Below are 15712 nucleotides of genomic sequence, written 5' to 3'. Positions count from 1 at the left end.
CGGTTTTGACTACGGTTTCCGTGGCGGCTGGAAGGAAGCATCCTCCACGCGGCAAACTCGCATCAATGGGATTCCCCTCGTGGGAAATGCCCCCTCCTGGCGGACATACTCCCAGAGGGCCGGGCGTGTCGCCGCACCCGCTGGCTCTAGGACAGACGAGCACGAGCTCCGTACGAACTGTAACAAGAGTCAAAGTAGTCACCGCGGTTCCTCCGCGCCCGAGGCGGAGCCGGCTCCACCCGCCACCCGCCGCCCGCCGCCGCCGCCGCTGCCGCGCAGGGGCGGGGGAAATGCCGCGGGGGGGCGGGCGCGGCGAGCGGGGAGGGGGAAGGGGTTCTCGCGCGATTGGGCGAGGTTTCCGGTGTTGTGACTGAAACCCGTCAATATGGCGGCGATCGGCCGCGGCCGCTCGCTGAAGAACCTCCGAATACGAGGTAAGTCTGCTGCAGCCTTCACCCCTCACCGCCCTGCGCCCGCCACCCCTGGCACTTGCCTCCCTCTGGCCCTGGACCGGAGGGGCGAGTCGGGGCGCTGGCCGGAGCCAGGGCTGCCGCCACTGGCCTGGGAGCGAATCCTAATTGGGGCTGTGTGTCTATTTCGCGCAGGGCGGAATGACAGCGGCGAGGAGAACGTCCCGCTGGACCTGACCCGAGGTAACGCGGGGCGCCGCGGGCGCCGGCGACGGTGTTCTACTGGGGAGGAGTCGGGGGCTAGGGGCCGCGGGCAGGGGCGGGCCCGGCACGGGACCCGCGGGGGTGCGGGAAGCAGAGCCCGAGCCCCGCCTGCCGGCCCGCGGGAACCAAGCCCCGGGCAGTCTCGCCGGACCCATCCCCCTTCTCGGTGCCCGCTTTCCTCGCCCCGAGCCCTTCTCCGGGCCTCTGGGTGCTGCGGGTGCCGGGGAGGACCGAGCGGGACTCGGCGGAGCCTGCGACCCACTGGGTTCTCTCGACCCCAGAGGCAGCGTGGTCCTCCTATCCCGGAGCTCGAGCAGCCGAATCCCGGGGGCGGCCAGAGGGAGGTAGAGACTGTTATTTAGGTTGCCGGAGGATGTCTGAGGGAAGAGCGACCACATCCTGCCCTCCTCGTCCCCCATAGCCGAAGCCGGACTGTCTTGGTCTTCGCCGACTGCGTGACTGCTTTTCTTTTTGCCCACCGCCCTGCTGCGGGGACCCGCAGCATTGATAACTCGGTAGCGAAACCTGGAGCCCGTGATTTCTGCTAAGTGTCTGGTTTACGCTGTATTTGCCTCCTGTTTCCCTTTCTCGGGCGGCTGGGACTGTAGTTGGCAAAGACCGCCCCCTCACCCTCGCTGCAGGTTCATTGTTTACCTTCTGCAGTGGCGATGGGTTTGTTTATACCTTTGGAACTGGGTAACCCCCAGTTATATTTTTAAGGACCTAATCCGGCTACGGGCCAGTGTATCATCTATTAGTCACCGTACTGGTGTTTATTCGACAATATCTTGCTGAGGATTCAGTGGTTATACACAAGATTTTTCTTTTCTCTTCCATGGTAAACAAGATTTGGTCTATTGATTCCGAAGAAGTCCTACTTCACACCGGCTGGCTGTAACTTAGAGTGTAATCTGGTTCAGCTGTACAGAATCAGTTTCCTTTTTGAGATCTTAAACACACTTTAGGAGGTTAAAAAAAAAGTTGTTTTAACATTATACATAATACTAAAAATTTTAATCTACGTTTTACCTGGCATAATGATTTTATCTACAGTATTTGTTAGACGTGGGCTCACTGTTGAGGTTCATCTCTGTATTTAATACGTAAAGCATACCTCATTCTCTAATTCGTTTTATTTTGTATGTCATAAAGTAAGATTACTGTTTTGTAAACTAAAGTCTAGTTTTTATTTAGCTACAAGAGTACATTTTTCTAACAGTATTTTATTCTGAAAATTCAGGGACTTATTTTTGTGTGAACTAGTTCCTTTTACAGGCAGAAGAGTTTCTAAGATAAAATAGGGCTTAAGTAATAGAAATGGCAACTGATTAGATCACTAATACACTTAACTGGAACTTTTTTTATTCAGCAGACGGTTTGAATATTAATGTAGAGAGGTGTAAAACTTTTGACTTTTGTGTAACAGTTTGGAAACTTGACTATATATAACACATACAAAAAGTCTGAAGTATATGTGCAAGAAGATAGCTCTAGTAAGTTTCCTAACAAAATAAGCAAAATTCCCACAGGCCTCAATTTAGCATTTGAGTTTTGTAACAGATGTAAATAGTGATTTAATTTATATATACACATATGGATTAGATGGAAGTGAAAAGAGCATTTATTAGATCTCGAGTCTGTGCATTAAAAACCAGTTTGTATGTTGTGCTAGAAATGTTATAGTTGTGCTTTAAATTGACTTTGCTGAATTCCTATGTATAGTGGTTTTTCTGATATCAGAATTTCAGGTAATAAAAGCTATGTCTGAATTTGATACTTTGGTTTACTCCAATTTTACTCAAGTTCATAGATAACTGTATATTTACTTTTTTAGTGAACGCCTATGTGCAAGATGTTTTTAGGATAATATAAAAGGTACAGAAGGTACTATTTCTACTTGTCCTGACAGAATGTATTTCAATTTAGAATGAAATATACACTGCCAATTGATTGCAAAAGCTGTATGCAACTAAGTAAGAAGGCAAAGAGAACTGTATTCCTAAATCTTAAGGAAGTTTCTAATAAGAAAAATAATCTGAGTTAGATTCATTGTATAGTGACTTTGTTGTTTGAGAAATCACTATTCTGACCAACATTCATTGTATTGTTAGAAGAAGGCTTGTGGATCAAACATGAAGAAAGTTCATAAGGAATTAAACTTTAGTTTAATTCCGTTTCAGAACTGTGGGGCAGTCTGGGTTACAGCTGAAGGGCAGCTGTTTGTGGATTAGATTACAGCATGATTTAGATAAAGTTTGGTTAACTGAATTTTTTTTTTTTTTTAATGCTAAAGCAGTGTTTGCTCTCATTTTCATTATTTTTATGTAACCTTTGAGAAATTCAATGTAGCTGTCTAACAAAGTTCATTTTAAAATAGAGGTCATGGTCATTGTAATTCCTAGAGGAGCCACGAATGTACTGAAAAAGAGAGCAAACTGTAAAGTTGTGTAGTTCTCTGAGTTGTAATCTCAGCTGTTACACTTAATGGTTGCTTAATTTGGAGCAGGTTAGTTGACCTTAACTCCTGGTTTTCTTCAGCTTAAAAAAGAGAGAGGTTAACTTGAAGTTATTGTTGAATGTTAAGAATGTGAGAAATAAATGAGCCAGTGTTTATAGTACACAAGAAAAGATATTCCGAGTACTACACTGATACTTTGTGAGCAATGCTAACTAAATGTTAGTTGCTTTCCCACACTATGAAATCAAAATTGTTTATATCACAGGTAGAATGCTTCAAATGATTGATTTGAATATTATAAACTCATTAACAAGGAATTATGGTTTTGAAGCTTTTGTTTTTTGCAGATATACAATTACTTGGGTTTAGTCTGTCTGAACTAGAGTTCTTTTTTATTTTAAATTTATTAAATGCTTCACAATATATAAAGTGTAGGTGAGTATATGTCTATAAATATAAGGAACTCTTTTGTGTCCCCCGATCACTCAGTTTTTCTCTGTGCCCCCACCCCAACTGTGATCATTTTTTTCTTCCAATTTTATTAAGATGTAATTGACATACAACACTATAGGTTCTTGAATATAACAATTGTAAAAAGTAGTTTGTGAGGTTACCTCTATTAGGTCTAAGAGGAGAAAAATTTATTACATTTATTTAAGATAAAATATGATATATTATTTGATAGAACCATAGAATTTTTCTCCCTGACTCCAGAAAATTTCTTAGCCTTGCAAACTTCTTGAAGCCCAGGAGAGTATTAAGGTACTTTGATTTTCATATTGCTGTTAGTGCTATGGTTTATATATAAAATATGCTTCGGTAAAAAATTGCTTATGGATTAAGCAATAATAAATTGCAGTTATTTATGGTACAAATATGATACAATTAAATTGTACTAGATCTTATAGTCAATTTATTGGTAATTGTACTAGATCTTATAGTCAATTTATTGGTAATTGTTCCTTTCAGTTTGTTCAGACAGCTGTTCTACTTTTTTGTGAAAGTCCCTTATATTTACTATTGATATTATTAAGTACTTTCTTATTTTGCGCATCAAAATTTATTTTGAAATCAAAATACTTTCCTTAACCACTTCCACTGCAAGGATGGTCTGTTTTTTTTTTATCAGTCCAGTAGTACATCTCTTCCTGGTACTGAATAACTTGAAGAGAGTATTCATCCTAGCCCTTCCTATTATAATTTCATTGCTGTGTTCAAGGTGAATTTCCAGGACATGGAAACACATATATTCAAATATAACCATTAGAATATAATTTAAGTACTGAGTTTTATATTTTTGTGATATACAACCCTCTTACTTTTCCATTAGTAAGAATAAAAAATTTGACTGTCTTGGAGTTCCTGTTGTGGCTCAGTGGTAACCAACCTGACGCATCCATCAGGATGCAGGTTCAATCCCTGGCCTTGCTCAATGGATTAAGGATCCAATGTATCCAGTGTTGCCAAGAGCAACGTCCTAGCCTGGGAACTTCACTTTTGACCTCTAGCCATGGAACTTCCAGGTGCCGCAGGTACAGCTCTAAAAAGACCAAAAAAAAAAAAAAAAAAGACAAAAAAAAAAAAAATTGGAAGTTCCTGCTGTGGTGCAGTGGAAACGAATCTGACTAGGAACCATGAGGTTGCGGGGTCGATACCTGGCCTCACTCAGTGGGTTGGGGATCTGGCGTTGCTGTGAGCTGTGGTGTAGGTCTCAGATGCAGCTAGATCTGCATTGCCATGGCTGTGGCGTAGGCCGGCAGCTGTAGTTCTGATTCGACCCCTAGCCTGGCAATCTCCACATGCTGCTACAGGGCTACTTCTCTTTCTTGTGTTTAATTTATTGTTCCATATTGCAGCCACTTCTTTATGTCTGTTCCAGTAAAATCCTGAGAAGGGAGTAACGTCTTTCTCTTTTTAACTTCTCCAGCACTTAGTATAGCATTTAATATATAAAAGGCAGTAAACGTTTGTTTTGCCTAACTGGTTGAACAATGTGAGTAATCTCCTAACTACAGAAAATCACAAAATAAAAAAGTGTGCAAATCTGCATCATTCAGATAACCTTCTTAAAAAGCACCTAAGACAGTCAATTGTTTTCTTTTTGTTTTATAGGGCCACACCCACAAGCAAATGGAAGTTCCCAGTCTAGGGGTTGAATTGAAGCTTTGGCCACTGGGCTGTGTCACAGCTGCAGCAACATGGGATCTGAGCCGCATCTGTGACCTATGCCACAGACCTACACCACAGCTCCTGGCAAGGCCAGGGATAGAACCCGCATCTTCGTGGATGCTAGTTGGATGTGTTTCCACTGCACCACAATGGGAACTCCTTCAACTAATTTGTTTTCTTCAGATTCTAAACTGACTTTGGAATCTTCCTACTTTGTGAAGAGAACTTTTGTTTCTTTATTAAGAAGACAGAAGCTGTCTAATGTGAATCCTTTTGTCTTCTCCCTTTTATATTTTCACCTTTACTTTACCTTCTCTTTCCCTGAGTACGAGGATAAAGCATCCGTGTTCATTTCCAAGGCTAAAATGGGAAAGAATTTTTTGCTCCTGATACTCTTTCCCCTAAGATTCTTGGTAGAGCTCAGATTTCTTTCTTCTTCATTTCTTCCTTCCTTTGGCTCAGTTTTCTCATATTCAGGAAACATTTGTTGTATTCTTCATGTGGAGCAGATACTATGCTAGGCATGGGATGGCGGTGAGAGATGTGGAAATGATAAGTCAAAGATTTCAAAACAGTTATTTTTTTGAAGGCCCTACACACAGAGTAGTTTATCCTCATTCCACAGCTTTCTTCCTTAACCCCTTTAGTCTTGTAAGCACAGCTTTCCCCTTGTACTAAAAATAAAATTTTCTTAAAGGATGCTGGTAACCTCATGCAAAATTCATTGGCATTTTTAGGTTCCCCATTCTATTATTAGTACTACTACTGCATTAATAGTTTTGTTCCAGGCACTGAAATATATTATTTTACTTAATCTTCAACAAATTTTTAAGGTTCTCTTATTATCCTTGTTTTACAGTTGAAGATATAGGCTTTAAGATTCTAAGAGCCTGAAATTCAGAAAGGTAAGCCAGGGTCACAGGCTAGTGAGTGACTAATTGCAGATCATGCACTTGTAGCCACTACACTATTGCTATTCTTACAACTCCTGTTCTTTTCCTACGTCTCAGGCTGCTCCCTTTTTGTTTACCGGCTGGTCTTCAGCTCCTTAAGCAAGTGTGCCCTAAGATTCTATTCTTGATTTCATTTTTTTTTTTTTTTTTTATTGTCCACCCTGTGACATATACAGTTCCTGGGCCAGGGATCAGATCCAAGCTGCAGTTGCGACCTAAGTCACAACTTTGGCAATGCCAGATCCTTAACCCTCTGTGCTGGGCCAGGGACCACACCTGTGTCCCAGAGCTCCCAAGAATGTTGATCCTGTTGTGTCACAGCAGGAACTCCTGGTCTTGATTTTCTTTTCCTCTCTCTTATTGAGTAGTGTTTTCACTTATGGTTTCAAAAGTCCATGAGTTGAGATGGTTATGATAGTTATATTTTTATTAATACTTTTTCTTTTAAGTTTGCAAAACAGATTAGCAAGTATGTCTGTAATCATCTCAGATTCAGATTTGTAATGTGTAAAATTTTGCACCCCCAAGGCACACCCACTTTTCATCTCTAGGTACCACCATCATCCTCTGTTATTCAAGCTAGAGAGCTATTGCTCATCCTCTTTATTTGCCATGTTTTTTTTTTTTCTCACTTTACCTCTGAAATGTGTACTGAATGCAGTCTCTCCTGTTCTCATTGTCATTGGTCTAGTTCACATCCTCATTCTCTCATTTGGATGATAGTAAAATACTCTTTTCTCTCACTTTTTTTTTTTTTTAACTCCCTGTGCTATATGATTGCCAGGATTATTTCCTTGAAATCTAGATATGATCTTTACATGTTCATTTTGCTCACAGAATAAAGTCCAAATTTCTTAGTTTGACATTGATGGCCTTTTATGATTTATTCCAGAATTATTTACTTCTGTACTCTCTTAACCATGCTGTTCGAAATCTATCTACCTCTCTTCATCGTTCGCTTGTGTAACACACTCCCTCCCTTCTTTATAAACAGTGTTTCTCAGAGGGCACTGGGGAGAGTTTGCTAAGCCTAAAGTACCTACCTCTTCATTCTTTTTTTTCCCCCTTGGAGATTGTTATGCCCCAGCTGAGAATCCTTGCTTTAGTGAAAGACTAAAAGATGACTGTTATTCCTTGCACATGGCATACATTTTCTGTTTGACCTTGTATAGGTTGTTTTTTTCTGTAGAATTCCATTTGGAGCACTCTTTAGAGAAATCATAATTCTTTGGGGTCTAAGTCAAATGCCACTTCTGGGAAGAATCTTTCCTTATCATTCCAGTGAGAATTCATTGCTTCCTCCTCTACTTTTCTACATCTTTATTTCTTTCTGAATATCACTTAGCATTACCTTACTTAAGTTTTATGTTCAGTTTTTCTGTCATTAGATCTTAAACTTCTTCCCCAGCATATATTGAATAATAATAACCAAAATATTTATCGTAAGGAAGAATGGAGAGAGAGATGGGAAAAGGAGTACAGTACTAAAAGAGAGTAGCAGTGAAAGAGTAGGAGTTCCCGTCATGGCCCAGTGGTCAGCGAATCCGACTGAGAACCATGGGGTTGCGGGTTCGATCCCTGGCCTCGCTCAGTGGGTTAAGGATCCAGCGTTGCTGTGAGCTGTGGTGTAGGTCACAGACGTGGCTCGGATCTCGTGTTGCTGTGGTTGTGGCGTAGGCTGGCAGCTACAGCTCCGATTAGACCCATAGCCTGGGATCCTCCATATGCTGAGAGTGCAGCTCCAGAAAAGGCAAAAAAAAAAAAAAGAAAAAAAAAGAAGCGAAGGAGTATTTTAGGAGTTCCCCTTGTGCTCAGTGGGTTAAGAACCCAACATTGTCTCTCTGAGGATGCGGGTTTGATCCCTGGCATCACTCAGTGAGTTAGGATCTGGTGTTGGCACAAGCATGCAGCTCAGATCTGCTGTTGCCGTGGCTGTGGTGTAGACTGCAGCTGCAGCTCCTGTTTGACCCCTGGCCTGGGAAATTCCATATGCCTCAAGTGCAGCCATAAAAATAAAAACAAAAGGAGTATTTTAGGTTTGCAGACTAACCTCTTTAAGAACAATAAAAGTGATGAAAAAAAAGTGAAAAAAATGGAGAAATCGTTTTAGAAGAGATAAGTTCAGCTTTGCATTTTGAGTTTCAGGTGATTGACTCTCAGAGATGTACAAGAGGTAGCAGCAAATGCTAGAATGAATGAATGTTTTTGTAGTTGTTCTAAACTTGTGATCTGATTCTTCTCTGCTTAGGACCTCCAGGAGGAAAGAATGTAAATAGAGAATGAGCTGAAGATTTGATTGTTGGAGGATAAGCTGATTAGCATATATGTCAGAGCAAGGGAATCAATAAGAAGAAAGGGACCAACGAAGGAGAGGAAAGTTAAAAATTATCATGATTGTGATCTTTGAAGCCCGGAGGAGAGTTTGGGGTTGAAGGGATTGAGACTATAGCACCAAAGCTGCAGTATGGAGAACTCAGTTATTCCTTAATCTGAGGATGAGCTTGGCATGCTCTTTAACCTCTCTGGGGTTCAGTTTCCTGATCTCTAAACTGCATATTGCTTTATATGTGTAGCACTTTCAAAGTCTTCATTCTTTGTGACTCTCAGATATCATGATACTTCTGGTATATTGAAAGTTAAAGAGAAAGTCTTGTTAAGTCACTTGTTAAATTACCATGAGAGAGATCCCCATAAGCAGCAATGAATACATGTAGGAGTATGGTATTTCATAGCTCTTTAAAATGTAAATTATGGTCAACTCTCAGTTTCCTTTTAAGTGATCATCTGCAGTGACTTGCTGCCTCCTCCCCCCTCCCAGGTCTCAGGCTACTGAAAATAGGGCTGTGAAAAGCACAGTGGGGTGAGTGAATGGTTTGCATGCCTGTGTATCTGTACCTCTGTCACCAAGCTAAATACAGTCCACTCTCAGTTACCTACACTTAATAAAAAGGTGAATAATGGTGGAACAGTGCTAAATATACAATCTAAATAGCATTATTTATATGTGGCTTGGGAAGATTTTATATTCTTTCCCCCCCTACAATAGATTGCTGTATCTTTTATTTGAATTATTAGCATCAGTTTTTATTTTCTATGCAAATACTCTTAGAATAGTGGGCTTAAACAGGCTAAAATATTCATAGATAATCCACATATGAATAATTGAGAGTTGACTGTTAATGCTTTTTGGATCATACATTGTTTTGTATTATCTGTGCATTTTTGTTAGTGTGGCCAGGTTAAAGCTTAATCGCTACTTAAAAATTACATTTGAATTTACTTATACAGTTATAAGATGCCAAACTAAATTGAAAATAACTGTGTAAAACTAGCTGAATATAATATTCGTATGTTCAGAGTCATAGGGTTGAGAGAGTACCCAAACCTAAGTACATTTTTAAAATTCCTCTTACACATTTGTTTAGCTAGAAAAATTGCATAAACTGAGCAATGTGCCTAGTAATGATGGAATTTATATAAAATATAATAAAGTTGAAACTATGCCAAGGCTTCAAACATAACTGTTCAAGGAGTCAGTTGAGTTTAGTAATACAGAAGAGTTTTAACCTTAATTACCTAGATTTTAAAAAATCTGGCTCCTTCAATTATTTTGCCTTTTTTTGTTTGTTTTTAATCCCAAATGCTGAAAAATTTGGATTCGTACTGGTTTGTCAGTCAGCATATTTTTTATAAACATATTATCAGGTTAGTAAGTGTTCATGTGAATCAGGAAGGCATAACCCTTGACTTCAAGGAGTTTCTGTTATAGTTGGGCTATATCTACATCATATAAGACAGCAGTATTTAAAGCACCTGCCAGTTATTTTTATAAAGGAATCAAAAGCCAGAGGAATTCAGAAAAATATGGGAGATAGTTAAGGAATGACCTAGAGGAAAGATCTGATGTTAAGTGTTGATACCTGTAAAAACTTTGCATAAAAGGAGCATTTGAATAGTTAAAACTCTGAATCAGTGTTTTAAAAAATTGTACTTAATTTTGTGAACTAACATATTCCTGGCGTATTATTCAGTATTTGAGGATAATGTTGAGAAAAAGTTGGTGATGAGTTCTGCATATAACTCTCTCTTAACTATAGATGATTGATTATATTTCATAGGGATTTTTCAGACCTTTAAAGGTAGTGCTGGACTAGACTGAGATTTTAGGCATATTGTGAAGTAATTGTGTGCTTGTGACTATGAGTAGAAAGATGCTTGGCTGCATTCCAAATCCAAGGGAAAATGATTTTTTTCCTTCCATTGTTTTGCAGTATATGTGTCTCCTCTCCCCTTCATTAATAGTGCATGTTCAAAGGGCTCTGTAAATTTGTGTCAAACTTATTTCTAGATCTGTGCAGTTTGGAAATAGAGAGTCTGAGTGGGATGGATAGTGTTTTTTGTCATTTTTCACAATACAATGACCATATTTCCTGGTTTCAAATTTTAAACATGAGGTTTGACAGTATTTTAAGATTATTCCGAAAAATATGGAATGTTTCATTACCAAATCCAGACACCCTACCCTCTAGTTATTTGGATAAAAGATAAACAGTGTTTGGGGAAATTAACACTCTATTAAAGGAGTAAAATGAGAGTTGAACTACCACTTGCAGGGATTTTAGTAATCTTATTCAGAACTTAGTGTAATTTCATCTGTTTCTTATAATAAATAGGAAAGAAAGACAGAAGCTCTCTGCCAAGTAATTTAAGGTGCTAAGAAGAAACAGCCTGCCAGATAAAAGTGTATTTAACTATTTTTACATGTCTATACATATATATTTTTATCAATAGTTTCATCCTTTGAGAAAATCACATCTTAAAATATTGATGATAATTTCCATGCTTAATGTTCATCCCTCATACACTAAAACTTTTAATTGCCCTTTTTTCCCCACTCATAATTCTGTGTAATACACTCCCTAACCTTGACCACACCACCATCACCACCAGTCCCCTCCCCCAAGGAAAAGAAAAACTGAGGAGAATAAAATTGCAGAAAGTGTGAGAAGACTCCAGTGTTTGGAGGTAGGTGAGCTGTAGCTCTAACCTTTAACTCTACAGCAATATTTGGGTTGGCAAGTGGGATATGGTGGGAATGTTTTATTTAGAAAATGAGTTGTAGATAAGATTTTAATCATCTGTCACACAAAATCTTAGTGTAAAATCATGGTTATGGGATATTTGAATTCAAATAGCTATTTCCTACCTTGTTTATTTATAATGATCTATGTGTGTTTTTATTTTATTACTATAGGTTATAATTTCTAGAGGTTTTTTTTTGTTGTTGTTTTTGTTTTGTTTTGTTTTGCTCGGGGGTTGTGTGGGGCTCCCCCACACTCAAGGCATATGGAACTAGGGGTTGAATCAGGAGCGGCAGCTGCCAGCCTACACCACAGTCACAGCAGTGTGGGATCCAGGCGGGTCTGTGACCTACACTACAGCTCACAGTAATGCTGGATCCTTAACCTAATGAGTGAGGCCGGGATCGAACCCATGTGCATCCTTATGAATACCGGTCGGGTTTGTTTCCACTGTACCACAACAGGAACTCCAGAGTTAATACCCAGGTCTGCTTATGTGTGTCATGTATGTCATGATGTGTATGGATTTTTTATTTTCCATTTGTATGGGCAGTGGATTTATATTAGTTCAAGTCTGGAGCAATTAAGCTAATTTCAACTTAAAATTAAAAAAAAAATTACTTTCTCAATATCTCTTTTTCCTCTTCAGCGTGACTTTTTAATAAGTTTTAGCCATTAGAGTATCTAGATAGGTGAATTTTTTCTTTAATTTTTTTCATGAATGACTGTATAAAGTGTAGATAATCAGATCACTGTAAAGAGTTCAAAGGTATGTGTTATAAAGTTAGAAAAACTAGAATGCCAATCCAGTAAAAGTTTTGTGTTGGAGTTTCCTTGTGGCTCAGTGAGTTAAGGATGCAGCATTGTTACTCTCTGTGGCTCAGGTTGCTGCTGTGGCACGGTTCTATCCCTGGCCTGAGTGCAGCCAAAAAAACAAAAAAGTTTTGTGTTGACCTAAGTGAAATGATTCAAAATTAGCTTAGTATTTCTATGGAGAAAAAAGGAGGATGATAAACCTCCTTTGGTTCCCACATCAATAATATTCTCATGTGAAAGACCTCATTAATAGTTATAAAGTGTCTGTGTGATTGTTTCTCCGTCTTTCCCTTGGGTTTTTTTTTTTTTTCCCCCGAATTTTTCTCATTGATTTTTATTTCCTTTTTCTTTTTTTTTTTTTTTTTTTTTTTTTTTTGTCTTTTTGTCTCTTTTGTTGTTGTTGTTGTTTGTTGCTATTTCTTGGGCCGCTCCCACTGCATATGGAGGTTCCCAGGCTAGGGGTTGAATCGGAGCTGTAGCCACCGGCCTACGCCAGAGCCACAGCAACGCGGGATCCGAGCCGCGTCTGCAACCTACACCACAGCTCACGGCAACGCCAGATCGTTAACCCACTGAGCAAGGGCAGGGACCGAACCCGCAACCTCATGGTTCCTAGTCGGATTCGTTAACCACTGCGCCACGACGGGAACTCCTTTATTTCCTTTTTCTATTTGTGATCTTCTGGTGACTCTTTACTGTAATAAGACTTGCTTTAGAAATGGACCATATTTTTCTTTTTGTGTACTTGATAGTGTTTTATATTCCTTGATTTAAAATAAATTTTAATTTTTAAATTTTTTTACTTAATCCTTCATTGAATTATTTTTTGCTGTATGAGTTGGTGATGCTTTGTTAGAAAAAAGATTCACTGCCCATCTCTTGGTGCATATCCCTAAGAAATTATAATTGAGTATTGCTTAGGAAATTGATTTAATACTTGAAAGCAACTTGGCAATGTGTGCTTAGACTAGATTAGCAGAATAAAGAACACTTATTTCAGTGTGCAAAAGCAAGAGTAAATGTGAAAGTGAAACAAAAATATCTGAAGGTGAAAAGGTTTTGATGAAATGTATTTTGTAAATGTTGATAATTTTAAGAATATTTGTATTCACTTCATTTAAAATATTTTTATGCATCTTACTCTTTGGAAGTATGAAAACCAGTGACTTTGGAATTCCCTGAAAGTGGGAACATTTAAATAACCTTGGGATATCCTGGCTGGTTCTGAGTCTAGACTGTTTAGTTCAGTGAACAGATTTAAACTGTGTGTGGATTATTAGCTACCAAAAGAATACTTGTTTTTAGTGATGAATTTTGAGTGATTGCTTGTTTGATTCTACCAGTCAGGAATGGCAAAATGCAGCAAATCTATATTTTTAACCGTGTTTTTCAGGATTATGTTAATTATTGCTCTTGTACATACTGGTACATATTATTTCCAACTGTTTTAAATGATTTTTCCTAGCATAGAGCTGAATTAGTGTGGTAAACTGTTGGCTGTCATGATCAGAACTTGGTCTAAGATGATATTTTGGTCAAAAATGCTATTTTGATTATCAGAACATTACAAATAATAAAGGATTTATCAAATGGTGTGTTTTAGCAGACAATCTAGAAATATTTTCCATTAAAGTAGATTTGTTTTCCTTCTAAGCAGTCCTCTTGGAAAGGCATATACTTGTTCTGGTTGTGATGTTCAAAACATTAAAAATTCTGCTTCTGAAGATTACTAAAGCTTATATTATAGATCTGTGAATTGATAATTTGATTTGTCCTCTGGGATGAATTGGAGTTCAGGAAATGTTTAAACATAAATTGGGCTCAAATGTAGTGGTAATTTATTAATTCATTGATTTATTCACTCATTAATTTGAAAAGAATTTTTTGAGTGCCTGCTATGTTTTAGCACTGTATTAACTACTGGAATATGTTTGATGAGTTAATTTTTCTAAAAAATAGGCAACCACTATATATGTGATGCCTGCCATTATATCTAGTCCCTGGGTTCCTTACTGCATTCTTATTTCCTAACTCTTTTTCTTTTCTTTTCTTTTCTTTTTTTTTTTGCTTTTTAGGGCCACACCAAAGCATAGGGAGGTTCCCAGGTTAGGGGTCAAATCAGAGCTCAACTGTTGGCCTATACCACAGCCACAGCAATGCCAGATCCGAGCTGCGTCTGTGACCTACACCACAGCTCATGGCAACACTACATCCTTAACCTGCTGAGCAAGGCCAGGGATCAAACCTGTAACCTCATGGTTCCTAGTCAGATTCTCTTCCGCTGTGCCACAATGGGAACTCCCTAACTCTTTTTCTTTTGTTTACTATATTTGGCAAAACAGCCTCTTGCTGTTCATTCCTATCCATTTTCTCTTTTCAGAGCCTTTGTACTTTTGTAACATCCTGTCTGGGTTATTCTTCCCCTAATCTTGGTAGCCTTCCTCTCTCACTTCATTTAACTGTCTTTATTTATTTATTTAGTCTTTTCTAGGGCCGCTCCCACAGCATATGGAGGTTCCCAGGCTAGGGGTCGAATTGGATCTGTAGCCACCGGCCTACACCACAGCCACAGCAACATAAAAAAAACAGAAAATGATGGAGATGAGGGCCACTTCAGATAAGAATGATAAAAGAAGGCCTCAGTGCACCCATTTTAAAGAGAGTTAAGGAGTTCCCACTGTGGCACAGTGGTTAACGAATCCGACTAGGAACCATGAAGTTGCGGGTTCGATCCCTGGCCTTGCTCAGTGGGTTAAGGATCCGGCATTGCCATGAGCTGTGGTGTAGGTTGCAGACCCGGGTTGGATCCCGCGCCACAGTGGGAACTCCTTAACTCTCTTTAAAATGGGTGCACTGAGGCCTTCTTTTATCATTCTTATCTGAAGTAGCCCTCATCTCCGTCATTTTCTGTTTTTTTATGTTGTTTTCTTCTGTAACCCTGTCATAACTGCTAATTACAGTATTATTTGTCTCCCTAGAGTGTATGTGAAGACAAGCACTTTTTGTTGTTCACCATTTTATCTTCAGTGCCTAGAACAGCCTCAGCACATTAAATATGCTTTATAAGTAAATCTTTATTGGCTGAATGAGTGACTATCAAATTTGTGTTTGGTTTGAGGGCTCTAGACCAGTTTTTTCCACTGCTTATTTAACATCTTTACCATGGAGTCATGTATATCAAGCTTTCTTTCACACTCACTAATTATTTTATTATTCTAAAAATCTTTCTGTATTTTCCATCTGGGTTTTAAGAGCAGTACTTTAATTGGGCCAGGCCCCCCAGGGGACACGAGGAGACATTTTAGCCCCATTCTTTGTCCTTATTCTACACATGAAATCTGTAACCAGATGATAATTATTTTATCTCTGAAACACTGATAATTTTTTTTTCTTTTTTTTGCTTTTTAGGGCCGCTCCCTCGACATATGGAGGTTCCCGGGCTAGGGGTCAGAATCAGAGCTATAGCTGCTGGCCTACGTCACAGCTACTGCAATGCCAGATCTGAGCTGCGTCTTTGACCTACACCACAGCTCACAGCGATGCCAGATTCCCCAATCCACT

At 39.2% G+C, this 15712-nt stretch overlaps 1 protein-coding gene across 4 annotated transcripts in view; it reads left to right on the top strand.

The window, feature by feature from the left end:
• Positions 1 to 363: 363 nt before the first annotated feature.
• RICTOR (RPTOR independent companion of MTOR complex 2) overlaps positions 364 to 15712 on the top strand; it is a 140120-nt gene continuing 124771 nt past the window's right edge. For 2 of the 4 annotated variants that reach the window (XM_085002122.1, XM_085002121.1), the window contains exons 1-3: positions 364 to 434; positions 606 to 653; positions 9073 to 9114. Coding sequence is in view for 2 of the 4 variants with exons in the window: in XM_003359762.6 (XP_003359810.4) it covers positions 386 to 434; positions 606 to 653 (97 nt within the window). In the remaining 2 variants the exon portion in view is untranslated. The remainder of the gene's footprint in view (positions 435 to 605; positions 654 to 9072; positions 9115 to 15712) is intronic. The other 2 variants (XM_003359762.6, XM_005672429.4) reach the window with 1 other exon arrangement.

Source organism: Sus scrofa, chromosome 16, assembly GCF_054392235.1.
Source record: "Sus scrofa isolate SSC_HxYL_T2T_F1_AM1 chromosome 16, Sscrofa_HxYL_maternal_Yorkshire_Landrace_v2.0, whole genome shotgun sequence".
Classification (NCBI taxonomy): domain Eukaryota; kingdom Metazoa; phylum Chordata; class Mammalia; order Artiodactyla; family Suidae; genus Sus; species Sus scrofa.
Note: the sequence above shows the minus strand (reverse complement) of the source record. Positions and strands in the feature narration are given on the sequence as shown.